General features: G+C 40.3%; 2 protein-coding genes and 1 long non-coding RNA gene across 5 annotated transcripts in view; 2 read left to right on the top strand and 1 right to left on the bottom strand.

Moving 5' to 3' along the window:
- The first annotated feature begins 5 nt into the window (after positions 1 to 5).
- Positions 6 to 27,041, top strand: part of LOC129743922 (alpha-L-iduronidase) — a 72,480-nt gene continuing 45,444 nt past the window's right edge. The window contains exon 1 of the mRNA XM_055736162.1: positions 6 to 307. Within this exon, the coding sequence (XP_055592137.1) occupies positions 6 to 307 (302 nt within the window). The remainder of the gene's footprint in view (positions 308 to 27,041) is intronic.
- Positions 1,306 to 2,824, bottom strand: LOC129743927 (uncharacterized). Of its 3 annotated transcripts, XR_008736736.1 has the most exons (4): positions 2,438 to 2,824; positions 2,061 to 2,324; positions 1,664 to 1,936; positions 1,306 to 1,597 (listed from the first exon to the last, which is right to left on the bottom strand). It is a non-coding gene; the product is annotated as an uncharacterized LOC129743927 (long non-coding RNA). The 3 variants fall into 3 exon arrangements; XR_008736737.1 differs by having other exon boundaries at positions 1,664 to 1,961; positions 2,061 to 2,824; XR_008736735.1 differs by having other exon boundaries at positions 2,061 to 2,824.
- Positions 20,835 to 22,728, top strand: LOC129743923 (uncharacterized). Its single transcript, XM_055736163.1, has 2 exons — positions 20,835 to 22,450; positions 22,512 to 22,728. Exon 1 carries the CDS (start codon positions 21,122 to 21,124, stop codon positions 22,217 to 22,219), a length of 1,098 nt encoding a protein of 365 aa, XP_055592138.1. The 5' UTR covers positions 20,835 to 21,121; the 3' UTR covers positions 22,220 to 22,450; positions 22,512 to 22,728.

The raw sequence follows: 27,041 nt of genomic DNA, 5'->3' as shown, positions 1-27,041 counted from the left end.
AAAACATGAGAAAAATGTGTGTTTTATTGGTTATTAATTTGTTGTTATTATCAGTGCCTCTGGCATGTACCGGGTCTGAGGAGTACGCGATCATTGATGTTGATTTAGATGAGGTTTTGGAAAGAGGTGTGCCTTTTCCAAGGTTTTGGACCAGCACTGGTTTATGCCCTCCGGCACCGAGGCAGTCGACGGCAGATTTCCTACTTTCGGATGATAGTCTTCTTAACTTGGAAATTATAGGATCACTACCGAATGAAGGATTAACACATGTACGGATTCATTGGCTACTGGAAATGCTGAACTTTTCGTAAGTATTTACATATAAGTCTGATAAAAATGCAATACAATTCTAATTATTTTTATCAATCGAAATTGTGTATTTCTGGTATATTATACTTCAGAAAAATGAATAAATATATTTAGTAAGGGCAACTACCGCACAGATCAGTTATTGGATCTAATTTTTACAAGATCGTCGATTCCGTTTAAAAAAGGCAACTGAACTGGTGAATTAACCTCATCCGTCCCTGAAATTTTTACTCGTTACAGTCTTTGGAGTGTCAATTTGACACTCCTGACTAAAAGCAATATATATCTTTTGTTTCTTAACTGATTTTTACCAAATTAAATTTTTGGAAACCTCGTAATGTAACTCAAATATGTTTCTCAGATATTTTTCACCTACAACACAACAGTTTACCGTTATTTAAAGTCTAGGAAAAAAATCAGAAAAAAATAAGCTTCGAAAAGACTGTAGATGAGCTACGGAATACTAAAAAAAATCACTTAGTGTCCAAGAAAGCTGAAGTAAAAAGCAATACGTTGCACATATATCCTTACATGTTTGAAACTTTTTAAGATCATGGTCACAAAAAATTTAAAAAGGGGGTGTAAAACCGTACTTTTCAATCAATGAATCATCAAAATTGTTTAAGTCACAACAGATTAATTTTGAAAAGAGTATTGCACAGAAAAAATTATTTTCTGTAAAATTACAGTAAATGTCCTGTAACAAAAAGGAGCAGGACATTTACAGTAATTTTACAGGTCGAGGACATGGCAATTCACAGGCTAGCTCAAAATTACAGGCCTGTAATTGCAAGCGACCTGTAATTGCAAACGTCCTGTAATTTCAAACGACCAGTAAAACAACCTGGGTGTTATTTATTATATTATTGTTTGTGATAGTTACATTTCCAGTTCCACAGATAACACAGATACTGTTTAGTTTAAAATACTTTTATTCATCACAAATTACACTAAAATTATCAACATTCATGCAAGTCAATCGATATAATACCACATAACATAACAAAAACTTTGTTATTATTCCACAGGATTTGTTCTGAGAATTTTGAAACTTGTTTACTTAGAATCTTCTGCCAACAGATGAATTAGATGAGCAAACAGACGAACCATTGTATCCAGTTGTTATCGTATTGGTGTTTTCTTTCATTGTGCTGAGTTCTTGTGTGTAATCATCAAACGACCATCTGTGACAGTCTTTCCACAGGTGGGGTCTAATGGGTCAGGTGATGCAGGCCAAAAAAACCAGTCAGCGGAACTTGTGCATCCACGTTCAGTGCTTCCCTTTTTCCTGAAACACAGTTACCATTGTTAGTCAGAAAAAGTATGTTGTTTAACAGTGGATTAATAAACATACCAGCTAAAAATTTGCCAAAGAATCTTCAAATAACTTGAAGTCGAAGGCTCTAACACCGTCAGGTTCCGGAATATCGGAGCTGTTTTGGGAACCCTCAAGCATTCCAACTTGATAACTTCGTTTGATTGGTTGTCGTTTAAGTGGAAATGGTTCTTTCGAATAAGCCACAGTCCGGTTGCGCGCTATAAGAAGCTGCTCCTGATTTGGATTTGATTCACAGAATGTACACTTTTCCGGCGATCAAGTGTATCCTTATCTTCATTTGTAGGATTCCTGGAAACCGGTAGAATGTTGATGGCTAAGTTCATGACAACGGGAATATGTAATATAATTTTGAAAGTCTCCATCAGTAACCACTTCAGAATTGATAATTTATATTGAACATTACACAACTTACCTGATGGGGATAAGACTTTGAGTTGCAGAAATCGAGACACAACTGACAGACAGTTTATTTATTTTAACGCCAACAGACGGAGGAAGGAAGCCGTACAGTCTGAGTATCGTCAACCTACTTGATGAGTTTTAGGGAAGGAAATATAAACCTATGATTGCCTGAGTCCTCCTAAATACAGTTCTCGAATTTGTACATTTGGATCTTCGGAATTCCAGCCACGGTGAAAAACTGATCGATGATTCTTGCACTCCTTTCTTGTTGTGCCTACAAAAAAAAGGAAAAACTAAAATATTTCAATAAAGCATTTTCGAAAACGGCCCACATCATTACTTCCAGTTATTATGAAAGACAAGTTGATTTAACACTCAACAATTTACCTCTTTTTCGGAAATGTTCCGGGATGAATTTTTAACTGAATCTATCAATGTTTACCTTTTTTGACGCATACACGCTTTTGATTTTAAATTTAAATTTGAGTAATACACGTTCAAAATGATAGGCCTTCTTTTTGAGTCAACCTTCATATTGAGTCAACTTAAAATTCAAAGTTCACCAGCCGAACTCATAATAATTTTTATTCGAAAGATGATTTTTTATTTAAGATAAGATATTGCGTTTTTATTAAATAAAACTTGATATTGTAGATTATTTATATATTTCCTGAACCGGGTGTTGCTGTTCCAACAAAGATTGTCACATTGTGTAGCATTCGCAGAGTTTATATATTAGGTTCTCTTGCAAAGAAAGAAAATTATAAAATTTGTATTCGTAGTCCAAAACACTATTTCGATCTCTTACCAAAAAAAAAATTGGATTTGAAATCGAGAGCGTACAACTACATGTTTCCAAGGAAGAAAAATCTAGCCAAAATTTTATTATTTTGTATCATTCAATACAAAACGGATCCAAAAATATTAAATTAAAATCTAAACAGCAATGAAAAACGGCTGCAAATAAATATATGTAAAGGATTTTATGAATGTGAACTTTCGACTTCTATTGTGTTGAAGTTGAAATTAGAATAAATTATCTTAAATTTCATCTTCTAATGGTCATTTAGAAGCTTTAAAACCTTTTATCAAGTTTATTTCGCTCAAATTCTTCACTCAAATTCGAAACGTTCTTTTTCAACATTTGGAAAATTTAAAATATTTGAATTGAAGAAAAACTAACTTTGAACTAAAAAAAACTTATTGATTACTGTCGACCATCTGAAAACTTGTTGATTAAGATCCAGAAAAATTTGCGAATGATTACACCTTTTTTTGAGAACCCGATAGGAAATTTGACAGTTGAAATATTTCGCCGTTCACATATTTAGTTGGGTGCCGATTTAGTCTGGCTACGAATCACCCTACTAAATCAATGACCCTATTTAGTATGCCGATTAATCGGGCTACGCTTGAATATGAAATAGGTGCCATACTAAATCGGCTGATGAGTAGGCTCACACAATTACGCATGATTTGGTAGCACAATAAGTTGATCGACGTAATCGGGGGGGATCGGTCAATTTAGTAGGTTTTCGTAGGACTCTATTTAGTTGGCAAACTTTAAGCCTATTTAGTATGGAATGGTCATAACTGAATTAGTTTTTGACATGTGTTGTGTGATGGAGTTCATCGAAGGGAAAGCTTGGCCCACGATAGCACGGAAGACTTCGTCAGTGCTCATCAGCAGTTTGTTCGAGTGGCGAGCGGGTTTCTATCGGTTCCGTCATGACGACGTCAACCTGACCAAGTTCCCGGACGTTTGCCGGGCATGCCTGAAGCCGTAATCGAAGGTGTTCATGATTCCGATGGAGGCATCGCTGACGACGCCCTCACCGTAGGCCAGTTTCTGGATGAGGTGCCGGAGGTAAGTTGATGGAATAAAAAATTTATTTTGGAAATTAGTATGATTGTTTTCCTCTTATTCCAATAGAAAAACATTCAGCTCTCGAAATCCGTTTGTACCGGTTGGGTGGAGGAGCTGGAACGGATTTCTACCTTCAGGTGCGAGCTGCTGCTGTGCTTGGATGGCAAGATTCTCCACAGGATAGGTCGTTTCCCGACCGGCTACTGTAGGATGCTAGGTTCAAATATTCCGGCATTCTCATTGCCGAATGAGCCAGTTTGCAGGTTCGTGCCTCCACCATCAGGCTACCTGCCAGAAATTTTCTTCGCCAACCACCTGGGGACATTTTTACTAAAGAAAAATAAAAATACCTCTACTGGACTTGCTCCGAGATACGAAAATGAACCATTTACATAAATCACCCTATTTTGTCGGATGGTACTTTTGCGGTCAATCAATCCGGCTATTTAGTCGGATTGAGTTGGGTGGTAGGAAGAAAAATCAATTTTTGAGGTCAATCAATCCGGCTATTTAGTACGATTAGGTAGGGTGGTAGGAAAAACAATCGATTTTTGAGGCCAACCAATTTTGCTATTTAGTCGGATTGAGTCGGGTGGTTAATACTAAATATCTCGTTTGATACCCCTATTAAATAGCTGAACGTCGAAAATCTCATCAACTTTATCGCCCTACTAATCAGGCGATTAAGTCGGTTCCTACACAATCATGCTACTCATCACCCTATTTGATAGGCCTACGAAATCGGCTTATTAATCGGCTGATGCCCAGCAAAAACTCCCATAAGCGACGTTGCAACAATAGGCCGATTAGTATGATCGAAAATCGGCCGACGCACCCTTCGCGAGCCGACTAAGTATGGTGAATAGTAGGGTGTATTTCCTATCGGGAAAGCCGGTTTAATCGTGTCATGATATGACATTTGCAGGTGGTGTATTATATGATTATAACACACTGAAAATCGAAAATACCCAAACTTGAGAACTGCCACCCGCCAAACCTAAGTTCAAGATTGACAACCCGAATAGGATTGCACCGTGAAAAAACCATGAATTCCATATTCACATACTATAAATTGTATGGTTTACACAATGATTATTATCGTCCTCGATACTGTGAATGCACATTGGAATTCATAGTTTTCGACCATACATTTCATCGTTTTGACGAAAATAACCATGAAAAAGGGGTATTGTTATGCAGCGTGACCATGAAAAAAATGGCGATTTTCCATACATTGGAAAGCCAAAAAATATAAAGTTCATGGTTCTTTCAGCTTCCAGTTTTTCATGGTAAAACCATGAAAATCCGATAATTTACATTGTTCGCCCACTGAAATAAAAATTTTTGCTCTTTTTGGGGTGTTTGTTATTGTTTTTGATTATGTCATCATTTTTATAATTTTTTTAAACTAAAAACAAATGAATTAATTTACATTAACTATTTATTTAAAGAATCTTTAAAACTTTAAGAACACTTCACTCACGCACTCTAAATTACGAATAATTCGCTGGATTTTGAGGCTCGCAACTCCCGCATCTCATTGCTGCTCGTGGCATCCGTTGGCTACCGCATCCTGTGCCCCTCGTTAGTGTGTCGGTTTTACACTGCTGGAATTAATAAAAAAAAGGTTCTTAATCTGTTTGCCCTTTGGACAGCTCCGATATTAAACTTACCATTGCGCCCATTTCCGATTACTTCGAACAAATTCACAAAAAAAAAACCTCGAAAAATTGACTACCGGCCGACCGAGAATGGAAGAAATGGAAAAAAAACACGTGCCGCGGCTGTCAAAATATTAACCGTACACGAAAAACTTGGAGTGTGTAAATTCTTGAACTGCGCTCGGATGTTCTTTTTACCATGAAATACATGATAACATTAAAATTCACTGGAAAATGAATGTGATACCATGGTTCTGTCCTATTCGGGAACTTAAGTTTGTGAAAAAATCACAGCTTTCCAATAAGCCAAACTTGTCCTTCAAGCGAAGAACTGTTTTTTTGGGGGGTTTTTGTTGTAAGCGCATCTGATTCTGTTACCTCCATCGTGGCAGATTTAGGTTTAGGGGGTTAGTTCAAAGCGAAGAACTGTTTTTTTTGGGGGATAACTTTTATTCCCGCTTCATTCGCAGAAAGTCTCACTTATACGATGATGTAGCTACCTCTCTCAACAACTCTCCGGTGGTCGAGCGGTTAGCATCCTGAGATGGTAATCGCAAAGACATTGCAGGTATGGGTGTGATTCCTGTACCTGGCGATATTTTTTTTATTTTGATTTCCATTTTATTTTTTTTTTTTTTAACAATTCTTTATTTGAAACGGCTCATACCTTTAGGCTTTAAGGAGCCAAAATCGATTTTGTTGTTTACAATTGTTTTCTTAACTTAACACTTTGTGAGAGGAGAAAGGAAGATAGAAAGGGAAATATGAAAATAAAAAAGAAATTATAGACGAAGATCGATAGCTTTTAGAAAAAGGTAGATTTCGAACATGTAGTCCAAATCTAGCACAGCTAGTACATCTCTAACTGGAACATTAGGTGGTTTTCCTCGGGCCCTAAGGGAGTCTATTAAATTCGTTCTGGCGACAAGATGGACCTCACACGACCAAACAATATGCTCGATGTCATGGTAACCTTGGCCGCAACTACACAAATTGCTGCCAGCAATGTCAAAACGATAGAGTACCGCGTCTAAGGAACAATGATTGGACATGAGACGGGAAAATATACGAATAAAATCCCGACTCAAGTTCAATCTATTGAACCATGGTTTAAGGCTTACCTTTGGAATAATCGAGTGGAGCCACCGACCATCCTCATCCTCGTCCCATTTGCGCTGCCAGTTGACAAGAGAGTTCCCTCGTACCAAGAAGTAGAATTCGTTGAAGACGATTTCACGTGGATACGTGTCGCCTTCCGTCGCCCCCACCTTTGCCAGAGAGTCTGCCTTCTCATTGCCCACTATCGAGCAATGAGAGGGAACCCAAACAAAGGTAATGGGAAAGCGACGTCTTGTTAAAGCACTCAAAGTATCCCGTATCTTCTCTAGGAAGAACGGCGAGTGCTTTCCCGGTCGTATTGATCGTATTGCGTCAACTGAGCTTAGACTATCCGTTACAATGTAGTAGTGCCCAACAGGCCGTGAGGCGATGCTGTCCAAGGCCCAGTGAATAGCTGCTAACTCTGCTATATACACAGAGCATGGAGACTGGAGGTTATAAGAGGCGCTAGTTGTTTCGTTGAACACTCCGAATCCCGTTGATTCCTCAATTAGAGACCCATCGGTAAAGTACATTTTGTCAGCATCGACGTGTCTATATTTAGCTTCGAAAATTCTTGGAATCAGAAGTGGGCGATGCGAATCCGGGATTCCACGAATTTCCTGCTGCATAGACAAATCAAACTGGGCAGAAGAATTATCGTAGTGTGGGCTGAAAACACGAGTTGAAGAATACGAAGAAGGGTTTACCTGCATTCACATGAGGACATAGTATACAGACATAAATCTTGTTCGAAAATTTTGCTCAAGTAACCTTTCAAAATTAACGATCACCAATGGGTTCATGACCTCACACCTGATGAGGAACCGAAGTGATAGTAGATTGTATCGATCTTTCAAAGGGAGTATTCCTGCCAAAACTTCAAGACTCATGTTGTGCGTTGAGGGCATAGAGCCCATTGCGATGCGGAGACAACGGTATTGGATACGCTCGAGTTTGATGAGGTGAGATTTGGCAGCTGACTGGAAACAGAAGCTACCATATTCCATCACTGAAAGAATGGTTGTTCGATACAATTTTAAAAGATCTTCTGGGTGGGCTCCCCACCAGGTGCCTGTGATTGATCGGAGAAAATTTATTCTTTGTTGGCATTTTCCTTTCAGATACTCAATGTGGGCTCTCCAGGTACACTTGGAGTCAAACCAAACCCCAAGATACTTAAAACACCTCGATTGAGTGATCGTTCTGCCTAGGAGTTGAAGCTTCGGTTGAGCAGGTCTATGTTTCTTAGAGAAAACAACCATCTCCGTTTTCTGAGGGGAAAACTCAATCCCAAGCCCCAACGCCCAGGAAGACAATCTGTCTAAAGTATCTTGTAAAGGTCTGTGCAGATGAGACTCGGAAGATCCTGTGACAGACACCACGCCGTCATCTGCAAGTTGTCTTAGAGTGCAGCCTTCAGAGAGACAACTATCGATGTCACTTACGTAAAAGTTGTACAAAAGTGGACTTAAACATGAACCCTGTGGGAGGCCCATGTAGGAGGTTCTTCTAATTGCAATATCTCCGTGAGCAAAGTTCAGATGTTTCTCACAAAGCAAGCTGTATAAGATGTTGTTCAATAGTGGAGGCAGACCCCGGGAGTGCAACTTGTCTGACAACACCTCTATTGAGACTGCATCAAAAGCTCCCTTTATGTCTAGAAACACTGAAGCCATTTGCTCACGTTTTGCGTACGCCATTTGTATCTCTGAAGACAGCAAAGCAAGACAATCGTTTGTTCCTTTGCCCCTTCGAAACCCAAATTGAGTATCTGAAAGGAGGCCATTTGTTTCTACCCATTTATCCAAACGAAACAAAATCATTTTCTCCATCAATTTACGTATACAAGACAACATCGCTATTGGACGGTACGAATTCGCATCGGACGCTGGTTTCCCGGGCTTTTGGATAGCGATAACTCTCACTTGTCTCCACTCTTGGGGAACAATGTTATGCTCCAAGAATTGATTAAATAAATTTAACAAGCGAAATTTGGCGGCGTCCGGAAGGTTTTTCAACAAGTTAAATCTAATTTTATCAATACCCGGAGCTGAATTGTTGCAAGAGAGGAGGGCAAGTGAGAATTCGACCATCGAAAAACTGGAATCCAGACCACACCTTTCAGGAAGCACATCCCGGATTATTTTTTGTACAGGCGTAGAATCTGGACAGACTTTCCGTGCGAAGTTAAATATCCATCTATGTGAATATTCCTCACTTTCATTCGTAGATGATCTATTACGCATGCTTCGTGCCACTCTCCACAAGGTACTCAAGGATGTTTCTCTTGATAAGCCACCCACAAAATTCCTCCAATACGCCTTTTTCTTCCCCTTGACCAATTTTTTAAACTGATTTTCAAGGGAAACATATACTTCAAAAAGGGCGAGAGTTCCATATTTCCGAAAATCTTTGAATGCTTTTGATTTGTCCTTATAAAGCTTGGAACACTGCTGGTCCCACCACGGGTTTGGAGGCCTTCGGGGAACTGATGAATCTGGGATGGGTTTTGTTTGAGCGCAAAGTGCACTTTCATGTATTAAACGTGAAAGAAAGTGGTACTCCTCTGCAGGAGGTAAAACATTCGTAGAACCGATTGCTGATGTTATTTCGTCCGAGTATTTTTTCCAGTCGATGTGTCTTGTAAGGTCATATGTCATATTTATTGTGTTTGAAGAGCTAACCCCATTGGCGATTGTAATTTTGATTGGCAAGTGATCACTACCATTGAGATCAGGGATTACCTTCCACTGGCAATCCAATGATAGTGAGTTTGAGCAGAGTGAGAGGTCAATTGCACTTTGTCTTGCAGGAGGTTTAGGTACTCGTGTTTTTTCACCCGTGTTCAAAATTGTTAAATTGAAACTGTCGCAAATGTCATAAATAAGAGTAGAACGACTATCGTCAATTTGTTCTCCCCAGACAGTTCCATGCGAATTAAAGTCACCCAGGATCAACCTTGGCTCAGGGAGCACTGAGCACAGGTCCTCTAGGTGACGTCGATCCACTGCAACTCTATGAGGCCAGTACAAACTGACAACGCATAAGTCCTTACCTCTTATAGTTGTATGACATGCAACAGCTTCAATTCCTCCTGATAAAGGGAGGTGGATTCTATAGAAGGAGTGGTGCTTATTGATCCCCAAAAGCACCCCTCCATAAGAATCGTCGCGGTCTAGACGTATGACATTAAAATCGTGGAATGAGATGTTAGATTGTGAAGAAAGCCAAGTTTCGGACAACGCAAAAATATCGCAACTAGTTTCATGAAGTAAAAATTTGAACGGGTCCAGTTTAGGGACGAGACTACGACAATTCCACTGTAAAACAGTGATATCTCCGACCTCTCGGCGTAAATTAGCCATCGAGAGAGATAAACACTGAAAGAAGGGGCCAAGTTTGCATCAATTGCTTCAAAAATGTCTTAACCATAGGAAGCATTGCACCAACAATACTTCTTATGGATTCAGAAACGTTAAAAAACGTGAAAATTCCATTAAGTATGTCAGAAAACTTGAAAAGTCCCGGTTGATGAGTTGATTCTGACAAATCCGCATTAGTAACGGGAGCTTTTGAAGTCCCAGCTGCTGTTGAATTATTCTGTGGAGAAAAGGTCGCGCGGAATCCAGGAGGAACTTGTTTTTTCTTGTCTGTAGCAATCACTTTTTTGGTGATGTTGATTGGAGGGCTGATTGTCGGGATTTTATTCGGAATCTTAGGGGTCTTAGTAGTTGGTTTTGAACGTTTTCGCGAGTTCGCTACAAAAATAAACGGGTTCTCCTCATCTGTTGTGTCCTCGTTGTCAACTGGCAGCACTGTGAAAATGTTACTGGACTGCGGTTGGATCGGAGGCGCCGCGCCCTTTACTATGGCGGCATAGGAACGTTTTGACCGTTCCTTCAAAGAGCGCCTTTGACTATCCCAGCGGCTCTTAAACGCCTCGCACAAGGAGATGTCATGAGGTGAGCCCCCGCAATAGATACATTTCTGTTCTATTGCTGAGCATGCTCCATCCCCATGAACCTCCCCGCATTTGGGGCAACGCTTCTTGCTACAACAATGGGAAGCTGTATGCCCCAATTTAATGCAATTTTTGCATTCCATCGGGCGAGGCACGAAGAGCCGCACAGGAAGCCTCAAAACTCCGTCAATCAAGACGTAGTGAGGGAGGGCGGTACCCGCAAAGGTCACTCGAAATGAAGCTGAAGGCGAGTACTTTTTAACTCCTTCTACGACGGTGGTAGTATTGAGTTGGCGGCAATCCAAGATTTCGACCGAAGTCGAATCAGGGCTCTTAAATTTACCAACGCCGTGGGATTTAACGTACCCAGCCTCCAGACTCATTTCTGAGATCACGCCCTCTATCTCTACGTTTCGAGACGGAATGTAGACGTGGTACTCTAAATTAATGAATTTGCTGGCAACAATTTCATTAGCGGATTTATGATTGTCCACGACAACGCGCAACTTGTTTGGTCGCACCTTAGTAACGCAGGTTACGGAGGGCCACCTCGCCAGATCTTTAGTGATCTGCACTACGTTTAGCTGTTTGCCGTTAGCTTTGGGCCGGATGAAAACCACCCATGGCCCAGAAAAAGACGAACCATCTGTGTAGGTTCGGAGTCGAGGAGCTACACTGTCATCTGTGGGTGATGAAGAATTATTGGACGTACGAGAATGATTAGCACTTGAGGGACCAGCATCGTCTGAATCCTCCAAATGCTCTTCATTCTCGTACATGGCTTCCTTTTCGTCCACCGATGACGAGTTTAACCCCCCGCCTTCGTTCATATTTTTGCACGGGAACACGAATGTCGCCCGTGTTTAAAATATGACCGAAGCAACCAAAATTCAAAATATGTACAGGGAAATAAATAGACGAGAGAATAGTGAAAAAATGAAAAAAGAGACTTACAAAGGTTCTTGCACTTTTCAATTGCATGTATCTTCTTTTGTTCAGCAACCACGTGGTCCTTGGAAGAAGATGGCGACCAAGTTGAGTCTTTGCTGCTGATGACGCTCTTGAACGCAAACGACCGATCCACCGAGACGTCCTGTATCCTGCTACCCACGGCAAACAGCACCGGAACCAACGGTAACAGCTCCCACGTTATCCACACTCGGGTTTGTCGGGGGAACAATTAACACTTCCCCGATGGCGACAACACTCGCACCGATGATGATGGCCAGATAAAACTCACGCCAATTTCAATTTCGTGTCTCTGGAATTCGGCAAACGATTTGGTCGGTAGAAAAACAAACCACCACGTTCGGACTAACTGCACTGTCCGATTTCACAAAAGCAGCGAGTTATAATAAAACACACTCCGATCGAAACGTTGGGAGAACACAACCGTTCAGCTTGAGCGATTTAGTTGGAATGATCCATTTTATTGTGGTATCAGATTTTGGGGGATGAGTTCTCCTTTAAGAGCTTAACTTTGAGCTATGCCACCAATAGCCAAACCTGTAGGGAGGGAGTTTCATTCGGGTTGGCGGAGAAAGTTCTCAAGTTTGGGTATTTTCGAGGTTCAGTGCAGGTATGTCATCGTTAATCTGCCTTTTCATGTGTTGGTTAATTTCCTAGCAAAAATGTTGGGAAAATTATTTTTGTTGCTGCAAAAGTCTATGAAAAAATCTTCTATAATCGCATTTTTCTTTGCAAAATGTTTGATCAGAACATGTTTAATAATGTATGATGAATTATTTAATTAAACTTAAAAGATTGACTAAACCACTCTTCACACATATTTGAGAAATCTTTATTAACTACAGCCTACCTTATAATTTATACGCTCCAACTGCTTGCAATTTTTTTTCCAAAATTGAAAAATACAAATAACCTACGGTAAAAAGTTTGCACAAACTATTCGCTGTCCAAGTAAGCGAAAACCTGAAATAAATGCCGCTTTGCTCACAACCAGCTACACAGAAAAAATTATTTTCTGTAAAATTACAGTAAATGTCATGTAACAAAAAGGAGCAGGACATTTACCGTAATATTACAGGTCGAGGACATGCAATTCACAGGCAAGTTTAAAATTACAGGCTTGTAATTGCAGACGACCTGTAATTGCAAGCAAACTGTAATTACAAGCGACCTGTAATTTCAGCGACCTTCAAAATAATCTGCACGTAATTTTATTGTTTTGATTTATTTTAATACAGTGAAATATCATCATTGAATAAAACAAATTGTATTCGTATACACATTATTTATTAATTACAATAACAATAATACATCACAGAATAATTTTCGAATGATGTTTTAATGGTTTTTTTTACCTTAGCCGTAAAGGGCACAATTGACACAGATTGTTCGGTGCGTTTTCTGCGACATAAAGTTGTGAAAATCAGGGGGAAAACCCCGGAGAATCATCCGAAACGACCTTATCGTTGTCGTTGCCAATCGGATCATCCCCATCGTTGCCGCTACTGTCGTCGATCATTTGCGTCTTTATCCGATTTCTCAATTTAATCCTAATCTTACACGGACACATCCGGCTAATGTCTAGCTGTAACTGGTCTGGTTTGTTTTCCTTGAATTGGTTATGCTATTTTATTAGCAGATGACTGATTTCTGGAAAAGAAAACAAATCTGTAGTAGAAGCTTTATTTAATTTTACAATTAATTCAAAACTAACCTGTATGCATAGAGACAATATGACTTGGTGTACATTTCAGAATGTTTTCCTATAGTCTATTTAATCCATCGGAACCTTTCGATTTTCATTCGGGCTTAGTAGATGGCTTCTCAAAGGGAAATCTACCGTCGCAGTACCTTTTAAAAAGAAACAATGTTCGAAATGCAATAAAATTCTCGTGCATTAATTTGTTGATAGGTTGATCAAAAAGTACAAACACAAAAATAAAATAATGATCCTATCAAGAATATACACACACAATTTCTGAGGCCGGAATTTAGCAAAATTTTGCTCAAATTTGACTAGCTAAGAACTTAGAAATAAATTTAGCAATTTTTTGTACTAAAATTTTAGCAAAATACTAGAAAGTGTCCTGACTAAAAGTTAACTAATTGTACAGCAAAAAAAAAATTTGTTTGCTAAAGTGTTAGCAACTTTTTTTCCCGAAATATACTAGAATTTTAGTAAATTGAATATTTTGGATAATCCGTTAATGGTTTCTTGTGATGTTTCAATTCGAAAATGAAAAAATATAACTCACCAATATATCATATTCATTTTTTAATTTATAATTCCTCGGATTACTTCTTAATTGTATAAACTTTGTGTACCAGCTTGCGTGAGATTGAGGAGTGTGAGGGGATAGCTTAGAGTCGAAACTGCATAGCTGCCACTATTGTTGCCGAGACAGTCTAAGATAATGTTCGCTGAATACCGTAGAATCAACGCCTGACGGTACCCTGAAAATTGAAACATAAATAAATATGTAATAATCTTTCTCATATTAAATCCCATTTTAGACTTCTCACTTTTGAAATATCATTTCCTATTAGTGTTCAGTTATCCACCGTTTAACACCGCACCACCTGAACTTTTCCTTTCGCTTTTCATTATTCCAGAACCAACCAACGCACAGGATCAGTGCTTCATTTTTGAATGATTACTGAAAAAATAAAGATTAATTACTGTTTTTTAAATTTTAATGAAAGATTAAATATTGTTTTGTAAATTTATTTGTGTGTTGCTGATTTCCGATCAGTTTGATTCTGGTTAACATTACGGGAATTTCAAACTGTGCTTCAAATTTTAGATTTGAAAACCAAATAAGATATTTTAGTTTTAGACAAAAAAATCTCTTTTCAGACGACATTTCTGTTTAAAATTTTAGATTCTCGAAATCACCAAAATCTCTATTCAAAAAATCTCATGGTTAGATCTATTGTAGTATCAAATGAAGAGAAATAATAGTAATATGAAAATAATGGGTAGGTATTCAATTTCATTCGAAACATGTAGGCATTGAAAGTTTTCAACTTACCTTACAATCAGTCCAATAAAACTATTTTTTTTTTTTTTTTTTTTTTTTTTTTTTTTTTTTTTTTTTTTTTTTTTTGTTTCGATTATAGTCGTTTTACCATCTTTATGGCATTCGCGACTTTATCAACGTTGCAGTTGGCGGATCGTTATTGAAAAACTTATCCGGTACAACTGTGTTCGATGTTTACTCTTGGGCTCGAACTCGCGGACATCGGCTCAGGAGACAACAGACTTGCCAACTGAGCTATATCACAAGCCCCAATAAAACTATCTGGAAACCTTTTCTATAGAAATTGAAAAACCTGAAAACATTTAAGAATATTTTCTTTCACATTCATTTTTATTTGTTGTTCTTTCAAAAGTACTTACAAGTTTCGAACGCTGTCCGATTTTGAAGCGGACTATATCTGAACGTGTCCTAATTCTACTGCTGGCTGCTGCTGAGATGGTCCTAGCAATATGAGCCCTCGGTAGAGATACTACCGATCTGTAGAAGTTCCTGTAAACGAGGTAAACATCAAAACAAGCAAAAAAATATGGGAGACCTGAAATCTTCATTTATGTACTTGAATTCTTTTCTACATCGAGCAATCCCGTAAACCCGACCGGGTCGAATGAATTTTTCACACGAATCAGATACTTTCAATTTTTTATCCAAACCAAAAAAAATGAAATAAAAAATAAGTGAAACCTGATAAACTCGTCAGAGGGAAAATTCAAATAAATTTTGTTTTAGGAAATATACAGATTAAAGGGCGTTCTGCGCGTTTCAGTGGTAAGTTTTGAGATTTTTTGTTCCAGGAATTTACCTAAGTTTTGAGCTACTCACGTCGAGATGATTTGTTTTCACTTTTCTGGATCCATCAGTGCATCGGCTGCATTCGAAATTTAATCCCTCACGCTGGCCTATCATACGGAACACTATTGTTAAAACCCCTGGTTTTTGCTATAAAATGAACCCACCAGAAAACTTCTTCGCTCGAACGCCCATGAATTCTTTGACAAGTATAATTTTTGACAAGCTAGAACACATCACAAAAAACCACATTTTCTGAAAGATCTCGAGCAAGGGTGAAATATTTTCTGTTGAAACTAGTTGAAGTTAGTGATCTTTATTTCGTTATATTTGAGGATTTTCTCAGGATATATTACACTACAATTCGTGAGTAATCATGCAAAATACCACCAATTGATTATTCCTAATTAAATATTTTCCTACTTAGAACTAAGTTTTCGAGCTTAACCATACCACGTTATTTTCGCAAGTCATTTTTGGCCACCTCCATAAAAGCAGTGGAAAAGTAGCGAATCCGGAATACCGGAATAAGTAAGTTGGCTAAAAAAGTGCATAATTTCATTTGTTAATCTTTCATAATTCTTAAAATTAGGAAACTGCTTTTTCCGACAAACACGCACTAAACACAGAACACTTAAAATTGTACAAGGAAACTAAAATTGTAGGTATTAATACACATTTAAAATATTTACGATCACTAACTATATACAATAAAATTTACAGTTTGAGCTGCTGTAATACAAGCTGCTACGAAAAATAGTTTTTCGTTCTACAATTCCGAACATTTCTCAAAAATTTTAACCTCACTTTTTGAGATGGCATCATCGAGCTGTGGGAAGTGCGATCGTTTGGATACGGATGATATGGTAGCTTGCGAATCATGTTCGACCCGGTTCCACTGTGACTGTGTGGAAGAGTCCCCAGGAGCGACCGGCCGAAAATTTAAGTGCGATGTTTGTCTTTCCAAGAAGACACGGAAAACCACAACTAAAAAGCCTACCAAAGTTGGTGATTCGAGTGCTAATTTACCGCCCACTCAATCACTGGGCACTATCCGAGAAGCCTGTGGTAATTTAGCTGTGCTAGTGGATCCTGTTTTACCAATCCCTCCCGTGTTGAGTGGAAATTATTCCCGAACACCCGATTGTGATCAAGCCACGATCATCTCCCAAGGTCGTCATACTGCTGGCCTAATGGAACTCGATTTTGATCAGGAGCTACAGAAAATGAGGGACGAAATGGAACGCAACGAGAGGAAATTGGAACAGGAACGGATACTACGTGAGAAGCAGCTGGAATTCAAGCGTCAGTATGCCGAAAAGTGCCAAAATCAGGAGAAGCAGCTCCAACAAAAACAACTCGAGTTGGAGAAATCCATATTAGCGAAGAAATTAGCTGATGAAATAGAATTTCAACAACAGCAACGTGCACTGCGGGAAGAATACGAGCGCGCCCGTAGTGAAATGCTGTCGGTCAGCCAAGAAGAAGCTATCGGTGGGTGCGATCCGATCAAGGAACGAAACGATGTATATGGTGTCGAGAAGGTGAAAAAGTGGCTTCCGGATGACGAACCGAAACAAATCAACGATGCGGTCAACCCACATACGGGTTATAAATTCGAACGTCCAACATACCCGAAGCCCCTTGCAGAAAAAGTACGGACACGAATTTCATCTGAGGACGAGTCTAGCGCCAGTGAATTTGATGATCACCCCCCGAGAGCTGGTGTCGTAAAATCCATCGTTGATCGCGAGCCGCTGCCAGGGCCGACAAAGGCACAGCTTGCTGCGCGTTCAGCTTTACTTCGAAATTTGCCAACCTTCAGCGGAAAGCCAGAGGAATGGCCGCTTTTTATTAGCTCCTACAAAAATTCAACCGAAGCTTGCGGTTTGTCGAACCAGGAGAATTTAGTGAGACTGCAAGACTGTCTCAAAGGTCCCGCTCTTGAGTCCGTCCGCAGCCGATTGATGCTGCCGTCGTCAGTACCGAAGATTATTGAAATGCTCCGTGAAGTGTACGGCCGGCCGGAGCAGCTTATACACTCACTGCTTAGCAAAGTAAAACGAGCCGCTGCACCGAGGGCTGATCGCCTAGACACTTTCATCCAGTTTGGAATGGTTGTCCAGGAATTATGCGACCATCTAGAAGCAGCTGAGCTCCACGATCACCTGGTAAATCCCACCCTGATCCAAGAGCTAGTCGAGAAGCTGCCAGCAGCCACCAAGAGAGAGTGGGTCCAATTCAAACGCGCCGAAGGGAGGACTACCCTCAGAACGTTCGCCGATTTTACTTCAAAAATCATGTCTGAAGCTAGCGAAGTAACGTTGGTGGTGGACCAGAAGTTTTCTGACTTTCGACTCAGTGAAAAGCCTAGATCAAAAGAAAAAGGTTTCCTTCAGGCGCATTCCAGTGCAGCTGTGGGGAATCCATTCCCGGTACCATCGATTTGTCGTTTCTGCAGAAAGGATAATCACAGAATCCGAAACTGTGATGATTTCCGATCACGTCCCCTGAAGGAAAGAATCAGACTGATGACCCAGTGGAAGCTTTGTGAGCGATGTCTGAATGAGCACGACGGATGGTGCCGATTCAAAATTACGTGCAACGTAGGTTCCTGCCGTCAACATCATCATCCACTAGTACATCGTGATTCCCGAGAACCCCTACCAGCAAGGCAACATTCTGTGCGATCAATGGATGATTCTCCCGCTCAATCTCCCATGCCAATGAACGCCCATCATCACACGAAATTTCCCGTTATTTTCCGAATGGCTCCAGTCACTATACACAACGGTAACCATTCAATAAAAACGATGGCATACATTGACGAGGGTTCGTCAATCACATTGATCGAAGACAACCTAGCACGAGAGTTAGAATTGAAAGGCATTCCCCAACCGCTGACTTTGCAGTGGACCGCAAACGTAGTTCGGCACGAAGCTCTCTCCGAGTGTGTCTGCGTAGAAATTTCCGGCGATGGAGGTGATCGTTTCCAGCTGAGTGATGCGCATACTGTTAAGAAGATGCACCTACCGCGTCAGCTGATCGACTTTCAACAAATTTCGAACCAGCATCCACACCTGCGTGGTCTGTTTGCTGCTACCCACACTGGGGAAGAGCCACGAATATTAATCGGCTTAAATAATGTTTTCCTGTTTGCGCCGCTCGAATCACGAGTCGGTGATCCGTCGGAGCCGATCGCTGTCCGCTCGCATCTGGGGTGGACAATTTACGGGCCACGAAAGCCACAAGGTTGCTCTGTGTTTGTTGGCTGCCATGACGAGATGCGTGTTACGAATCTAGACCTGCACGATCAGATTCGTACTTATTTCCAAGCCGATGATTCGGGTTTTCTGGTGAAAGTGTTGCCGGAGTCCGACGATTTGAAGCGAGCTCGTTCCATCTTGAACCGCACTACCGTTCGAGTTGATGGACGCTACGAGGTTGGTCTTTTGTGGGCAAAGGACGATATTAAGCTCCCAGACAGTTTTGCTATGGCTTTACAGCGAGAGAAACATTTCGAGCGCCGTTTGAAAAAGAATCCACACATCGAGCAAGTTGTTCGCCAGCAAGTTGAGGCGTACTTATCGAAGCGCTATGCGCATAAAGCTACGCCTGAAGAATTAGATTCTGCAGAACCGGGAAGAATTTGGTACCTCCCGTTAAATTATGTCGAGAACCCGAAAAAGCCGGGTAAAGTGAGGTTGGTGTGGGACGCCGCCGCTCAAGCGCATGGAATATCGCTCAATTCCGTACTTCTACCGGGGCCCGATCTCCTCACATCCCTTCCAGCTGTAATTCAACGATTCCGAGAGCGAAAGGTTGCTTTCGGAGCGGACCTCCGCGAAATGTATCATCAGATACGCGTGCGGGAGCAGGACCGCCAAGCCCAACGGTTTCTCTTCCGAAGTAATCCCAACGTCGAGCCCGAAATTTATATTATGGATGTCTGCACGTTCGGGTCGGCGTGTTCCCCTGCCGTGGCTCAGTTCGTGAAGAAACTGAATGCTACTCAATTTGTCGACAAGTTTCCCGAAGCCGTTGGCGTTATTGACAGGCGTCATTACGTCGACGACTATTATGACTGTACCGATACCGAGGAACAAGCGATCACCCGAGCGCAGCAAGTGCGATACATACACCAGCAAGCAGGCTTCGAATTCCATGGCTGGGTTTCGAACCGCAAGTCTGTTCTTCAAGCTCTCGGTGCCCCTTCGACTCCGGAAGTGGCGTTAAGCGACCCCAAAACCAGTGGCACTCAGCGTGTTTTGGGAATAATTTGGAAACCGGAAGAAGATGTTTTTGTTTTTTCTACCGATGTCCGAACTGATCTACAACCATATTTCTACAACCAAATCAGACCAACGAAACGCATCGCGCTCAGCGGAATCATGAGCCTTTTTGATCCGCTAGGATTCTTGGCGCCATTCACTATTCTCGGGAAGCTCCTACTCCAGGACCTTTGGCGGACCGGGTGTGAATGGGACCAGTTGATTGACGACGATAGCTTCGCAAAATGGCAACAATTTACTTCCTTCATGCCAGCTGTTGGGTCCGTGAAAATCGAACGCTGTTATCTGCAAACTTTTTCCCCGGAAGCATACCGCACTTTAGAATTGCATACGTTTGTGGATGCCTCCGAACAGGCGTATGGGGCAACATCTTTCTTTCGCATTACCGAGGGAAATAGCTACCGATGTTCACTAGTCATGGCGAAAACTAAGGTGAGCCCGCTTAAGCAGTTGTCAATTCCCAGAATGGAACTGTGCGCTGCAGTTCTCGGCTCTGCACTTGCTAACAAAATCGAATTCGAACACGATCTGAAGGTGACGAAGAGAGTGTTCTGGTCCGATTCCCGGACAGTGCTATCTTGGATTCGCTCCGACCAACGTAAATATAAACCGTTCGTTGGATTTCGTATCGGAACAATTTTGCAGAACACAAAAATCGACGAATGGCGATGGGTGCCAACAAAACACAACATCGCTGACATCGTGACGAAACCGAGCGCTAGTCTGTTCTTAGAAACTGATAGTCCCTGGTTTCTAGGCCCAGATTTTTTGCGAAAAGATGAGAGCGAGTGGCCAGAGCAACATTTACCTTCTCCAAACACCACTGAAGAACTTCGTGTTTGCCATCAACATCATACTACGATATCTTCTTTTTCTTTTATTGATGTCACACGAATTTCGAAATGGAATATTCTCCTGCGTACCATATGCTGTGTGTTTCGTTTCGCTTCAAATTGTCGACGTAAAGCCAAAAAAGAACCGATTGAGACAGTTGAAGCCCCAGACTCTACGAAAAGGTTGGTTGTGCGTTTTGTGCCTGGAGTGGTGGTTCCGCTGCAGCAAAGCGAGTATGAGCGCGCCGAGACAGTGTTGTGGAAAATGGCTCAACATCAACACTACTTCGATGAATTAGCAACTCTGAAAAAGAACGAGGGACTGCCAAAAGAAAAGATGGCTAAGTATCGAGAAAACAAGTCCGTTGCATCGTTTATTGCCGTTTCTCGATGACTTGGGTGTACTTCGCGTCGACGGGAGAATTAGAGAAGCCACTTTTATTCCGTTTGAAACCCGTTTCCCCATCATTCTGCCAAGAGAGCATGCCGTCACATATCATATTATCAACTTCTACCATCAGCGATACGGCCATGCTAATAAGGAGACGGTTTTTAACGAAATGCGCCAACGATTCCACATCTCTAAACTTCGTCCAGTAATCGATCGTGTGGGGAAGCAGTGCCAGTGGTGTGCAGTTCGAAAATCCCGACCGAGACCAGCAAGAATGGCCCCACTCCCTGTCGAACGTATCACACCTTATTTGAAGCCGTTTAGCTATGTTGGTGTGGACTATTTTGGGCCGATCGAGGTGACTGTCGGACGTCGATCAGAAAAACGTTGGATTGTGTTATTCACATGTCTCTCTGTACGAGCAATCCATCTCGAAGTGGCCTATCGACTGAACACTGATTCTTGCATCATGGCAATCCGAAGATTCGTCCTGCGCCGTGGGCCTCCTGTTACATTCTTCTCCGATAACGGAACCAATCTGAAGGCCGCCAGTAAGGAACTGCAAGAACAAATAAAACGCATCGACACCGCTTCTGCAAATGTGTTCACAAATGCGAGGACCCGTTGGAGCTTCAATCCGCCATCCGCCCCACACATGGGGGGCATATGGGAGCGCATGGTGCGCTCAACAAAAGCTGCTATGGCCACGCTGACATCCGGAAGCCGAATGACCGACGAGATTCTGCTCACAGTAATAACTGAAGCCGAAGAGATCGTCAATACTCGGCCCTTAGTCTATCTGCCGCAGGATTCGGATGAGCCCGAATCGTTGACCCCGAACCATTTCCTACGAGGTAGCTCTTCGGGCCAACTGGATCTACCTATACCTCCGACTGGGGAGGCTGCCGCCTTGAGAAGCTCGTACCGCCGATCGCAGCTGCTTTCCGATGAACTTTGGAAAAGGTGGCTGAAAGAATACTTGCCGTCTCTCAACGTCCGAAGCAAATGGATTGAATCGAACGAGCCGCTGAAGAAGAATGACTTGGTTTTCGTTACCGATGACCTATGCCGTAACAGTTGGATCCGGGGACATATCGTGGACGTTATTCCAGGAAAGGACAACCAGGTGCGCCAGGTGTTGGTTCGTACATCTTCAGGAGTCTTTCGTCGACCGGTAACAAAACTAGCAGTAATCGAGGTAGGTTCATCTAGTAAATCTGACTCGGAAGCAGGTTCCGGACAAGTTTTACGGGCCGGGGAGTGTTAAAACCCCTGGTTTTTGCTATAAAATGAACCCACCAGAAAACTTCTTCGCTCGAACGCCCATGAATTCTTTGACAAGTATAATTTTTGACAAGCTAGAACACATCACAAAAAACCACATTTTCTGAAAGATCTCGAGCAAGGGTGAAATATTTTCTGTTGAAACTAGTTGAAGTTAGTGATCTTTATTTCGTTATATTTGAGGATTTTCTCAGGATATATTACACTACAATTCGTGAGTAATCATGCAAAATACCACCAATTGATTATTCCTAATTAAATATTTTCCTACTTAGAACTAAGTTTTCGAGCTTAACCATACCACGTTATTTTCGCAAGTCATTTTTGGCCACCTCCATAAAAGCAGTGGAAAAGTAGCGAATCCGGAATACCGGAATAAGTAAGTTGGCTAAAAAAGTGCATAATTTCATTTGTTAATCTTTCATAATTCTTAAAATTAGGAAACTGCTTTTTCCGACAAACACGCACTAAACACAGAACACTTAAAATTGTACAAGGAAACTAAAATTGTAGGTATTAATACACATTTAAAATATTTACGATCACTAACTATATACAATAAAATTTACAGTTTGAGCTGCTGTAATACAAGCTGCTACGAAAAATAGTTTTTCGTTCTACAATTCCGAACAACTATCCTAATCCAAAAAGATGATTATCCCAGGCGAAGGAAAGGTGCTCAATTTGAACCTGAATCCATTGGCCACCGCTATTTCGGGTCCGGATTTTTCCTGCGAATAGCAACCCCAAACGACAAGACAGTCGTTTTCCAGAAACAGGCAGTCCGTTCGGAACTTTTTTTTTCACATCCGGTGCAAATAGTAAAACCTGAAAAAAACGAATAAATTAGGTTTCCAACTCGAAAAGAAAAAGCAAATATTTGGTGGAACGATTGTTATTCTATTACCATTTTTCTCACCTCCGGACACAAGTTTTTGACAGCAGGAACTCCATAACCTCATCCTTCTTGCTTGCTCGGGCTCCCGCCCACACACTTCTTGGCAAAAGTGGAATTGTCTGTTGTCAGCTGATTTCTGTGCGTTACCTCAGGCAGACTTCACGGTTGAATTGGCCGGAACACACCGAAAGACTTCAAATTTGCTTTTTTTTCTAAACAGGAAACAGAATCACCTCCACACCGGAACACAAATAGTATTACGTGTTACTGACTGACGAATCCTTGAACAATCAATGGGGTTTAAAGCGAAATACGCATCGAATAAATAAACAAAAACTTTCTTTTTTCTCGCTTCAAAAACCGGCGCGCGACGACCGAAACGAAAAACATGTCCGAAAACAAGAAAATGTCAGGCGAAAGATTCGAGTACAGACTAAAAGTTCGAGTCCTTGCTGCTAGAAATGCTAAAACTAGGAGCAAATGAGTTATTTTCACTCAAATTAAGAAAATTGCAAGAAAAAATAAAGAAGTGCTAACTCAACAGTAAACTTTTTTTTGCTAACGGAAACTTTCCGTCGGAAAGTTACAGCCTGTAAATAATGTTCTCACTTAAAAATAATGCTTCCACCTGTAAAGCTACAGTACATGTCCTGCTCCTTTTTGTTACAGGACATTTGCTGTAATATCAAACGATTTATCATCAAATTTTCAACCAATCAATTCAAAATTACGTGATTTCGAAATTACAGGTTGAATTATTTTAAAGGTTACCATTTTCAATGACACGTCATTGTCCATATTTTTTTCTGTGTACAATCTTCGTTTTCAAGGTAAGATATTTTTAAATCGTAGTCCAATTTTATCTAATCTGTAGGGCCTTACTACACGAAACGGTTCTTCAACTTCATATTTACCTTTCTCATATTTAGGTAAATATAACATTCTGCAACATTAACCACGGCAATAGATAAAAATGGAATTCTATAGTGAGCATGGTACAGGAAACTGCTAAAATGATAGTCTTGTGAAATAACTTATCCAGGATGGTAGTTTGATTTTGGACCATAAGAAGTAAAGCTTTAACCACTGCCCAGGAAAATCATTAATGCGGGGCGGGATACCTATGGAAGCGATGTCGACTGGATAAGTGGTGGTGCTGATCTTACACTGTTTCAATATACCAAATTGATCACAGTCACAATTTTCGAATTTTCTAATATACTGATAAAAAGTTACCTGATTCTGGATTTCCTATAGCTTCTTCGATATATTTTCGCTACGGCTAATTTGTGGCAAGATTTCAGGGAATCAATTCACACAATTCACATGATTTTCATTCACTCTCAACAAAGGTGCCTGAAAAGGTATATTCGGCACAAAGACGCACAAATTCTTCAGCCCGAACTTTAAATGACTGGACTCGATGACAAACGGAAACGCCTGCTGTAAATAATGCTCTCACTTAAAAATAATGCTTCGACCTGTAAAACTACAGTACATGTCCTGCTCCTTTTTGTTACAGGACATTTGCTGTAATATCAAATGTTTTAACATTTAATTTTCAACCAATCAATTGAAAATTACGTGATTTCTGAATTACAGGTTGAATTATTTCAAAGGTAACCATTTTCAATGACACGTAATATTCCATATTTTTTTCTGTGTGGAAAGTTGACGTAATTAAGCAAACTTTTGCATTTTTTGATTTTCAAAATACGAAACACAATATTTTTGACGAATTTTCAAAAGTATGCTGTATTTTGAACCTTTTATCAGTTAGCAATTTCTCAGATTTTCTAAGACTTAAATTCAACTTTGCATTAGATTTTGAGAATATTAACGCTAGTATTCCGTAATAAATTTGTACTCACCAGAAAGGTAATTTTATACCGATTCTAGTGGTGTAACCACATAAGCGCTGCGATATTTTACAAAAATATGATAAATAAAAAAGTGACATACTTTATGAATAAAGGGTGTTCAGATCAAAAAGTGGTCAAACTGAATTGGGTGTAAATCGATTGGTTGTTTATCAAAAAATCAAAATATCTTTCTTTTTGAAGTTCAATCTGTATAAAAGACGAAAAGAAAACACTCATTCGACCTAGTCAAAATTGGCGAGACTTTCGTTTGACGCCTGCTATCAGATGTTGTAAATCATCTTATCCACTTTCTTCGGCGCAGAAAGCCAGTTTGCTTTGAACTGCGGCAGCAAACAACAAGGATAAAATGGAAAGACAGCAAACGCTTTTTAAGACACTTTTTTACGTAAATTTCCTGGTTGACTGTCCCGACTGCAACGAGAATAGAGCTTTACAAGTCTCAGGTACACATAGCTTCCCAAAAGAGGTATTTCTTGACAAACTTCGATAGTTCAATATGCTTGAAAATGACTGCCACCTTTCCCTTCTGGTTGCTGTCTGGAAGCCTGCTGAATTCTGCCTTGGCGTAGGTTTCGTCGTCCATTACCACGCAATAAAACTTTGTAAACTTTGTGTACAGCTTCCGAGATCTTGTTTTTGCCGTAAGGTTTTGCTAAAGCGAGTAGCAGTTCTGTTTCTTCTCCTCTACCTTCTTACAAGGTGAGAGTTTGAATCTACGGTTGTAGACGATATTCCCAACTTATTGGCGACATCTCGAACGGAGCGATTGGAGTTTCGCTTGAAAGGGCTGACCCAAGGGATTGCAATGGAGAGAGAGATCTTTGCATTTGAAATGGTAATGATCAAAATTCCACAACTGCTTAACAAATTGCAACAAATTACAACAATTAGCACATTTTCACTCTCTCTGAGCACCGGTTTCTCTCATTTCAACTTAAACCTTCTAATTCTCTCTAAAAAATTGCAACAAATTACCACAAATTCAATCATTGGCTGCAAAACTTGTTTGATCATTGACGATGATTCTCCGTTTATCTCAGTCCCCTGGGCTGTTCACTCTTCTGTTCGTCACTGCGGCACCCGGATTTCGATTTCCCCCAGATCTCGGCTTCCTTGTTATCGAAATACGTTTCCCGAATACTTTTATTACTTTGGTGACGATTGATTTCGCTATATTCAATGATTTTGCTATTTCCGCGTGTGTGTAGCTCTGATTCGTAGCTCCTCTTGCTTGGACGCCATTTTGAAAACTAATGACCTAATGTTGAAAGCTAAATAGAAGCATCATTCTACACACACACACACCTACTAAATGAGAGATAGAAAAAATACGATGAATTAAAGTTGACCATTTTTTGATCCGAACACCCTTTACCAGATGATGTATTACAAAATCTTTTTCAAGTAGGGGTCTCTCTGATTTCCGAAATATTACCAATTACTGGAAGGACATCAGGCGACTTGTCGCTTTTATGGCGTTTATCTCCAGAGATATTTGGAACTGATTATTCTCAATTATTAATTTCTTATTCTCAATTCAATTGACAAAATAAATTCAAATTTTGAATGTTTCGATATTTTTCAATACTTATTTCCTTCAAAACTTTCATGTTTGACTGATTCGATTTTGAGTCCTTTTTTAATTTATTGGGTCCTGAGGTCTATAATTGTTTGTTTTGGTTAAAAATGTATTCACTATTTTGTGACGAATAACTGAATTATACACAGTTGAGGTCTTGGACAAGGAGTTTGTTCAGCAGAAAATTTCATTTATAGAATTTATAAATTGGCACAAAAATTTTACAGCTCGGTTCCAGAGTAAAAAGACAGATCATGTTCGTTTTCCAGCATATAATTTTAAATTGTTACATACAAACCTTAAAGTTAAGATAGACTCATGAAAACGTCACTTATGCAAAAAAACATAGACGAGTTTTGAACCAAAACGAAACTTTACAAATCTCAGGAACTTTGAAAGAAAATGTTCAAAATTGACTCAGTCTGATGCCATTGGCCTATTGACT

The sequence above is a fragment of the Uranotaenia lowii genome, chromosome 2, assembly GCF_029784155.1.
Source record: "Uranotaenia lowii strain MFRU-FL chromosome 2, ASM2978415v1, whole genome shotgun sequence".
NCBI lineage: Eukaryota > Metazoa > Arthropoda > Insecta > Diptera > Culicidae > Uranotaenia > Uranotaenia lowii.
Note: the sequence above shows the minus strand (reverse complement) of the source record. Positions and strands in the feature narration are given on the sequence as shown.

Bases quoted from the DNA above. Each gene is read 5' to 3' on its own strand.
- LOC129743923 (XM_055736163.1), top strand. From the start codon at position 21,122: ATGCGCCAACGATTCCACATCTCTAAACTTCGTCCAGTAATCGATCGT.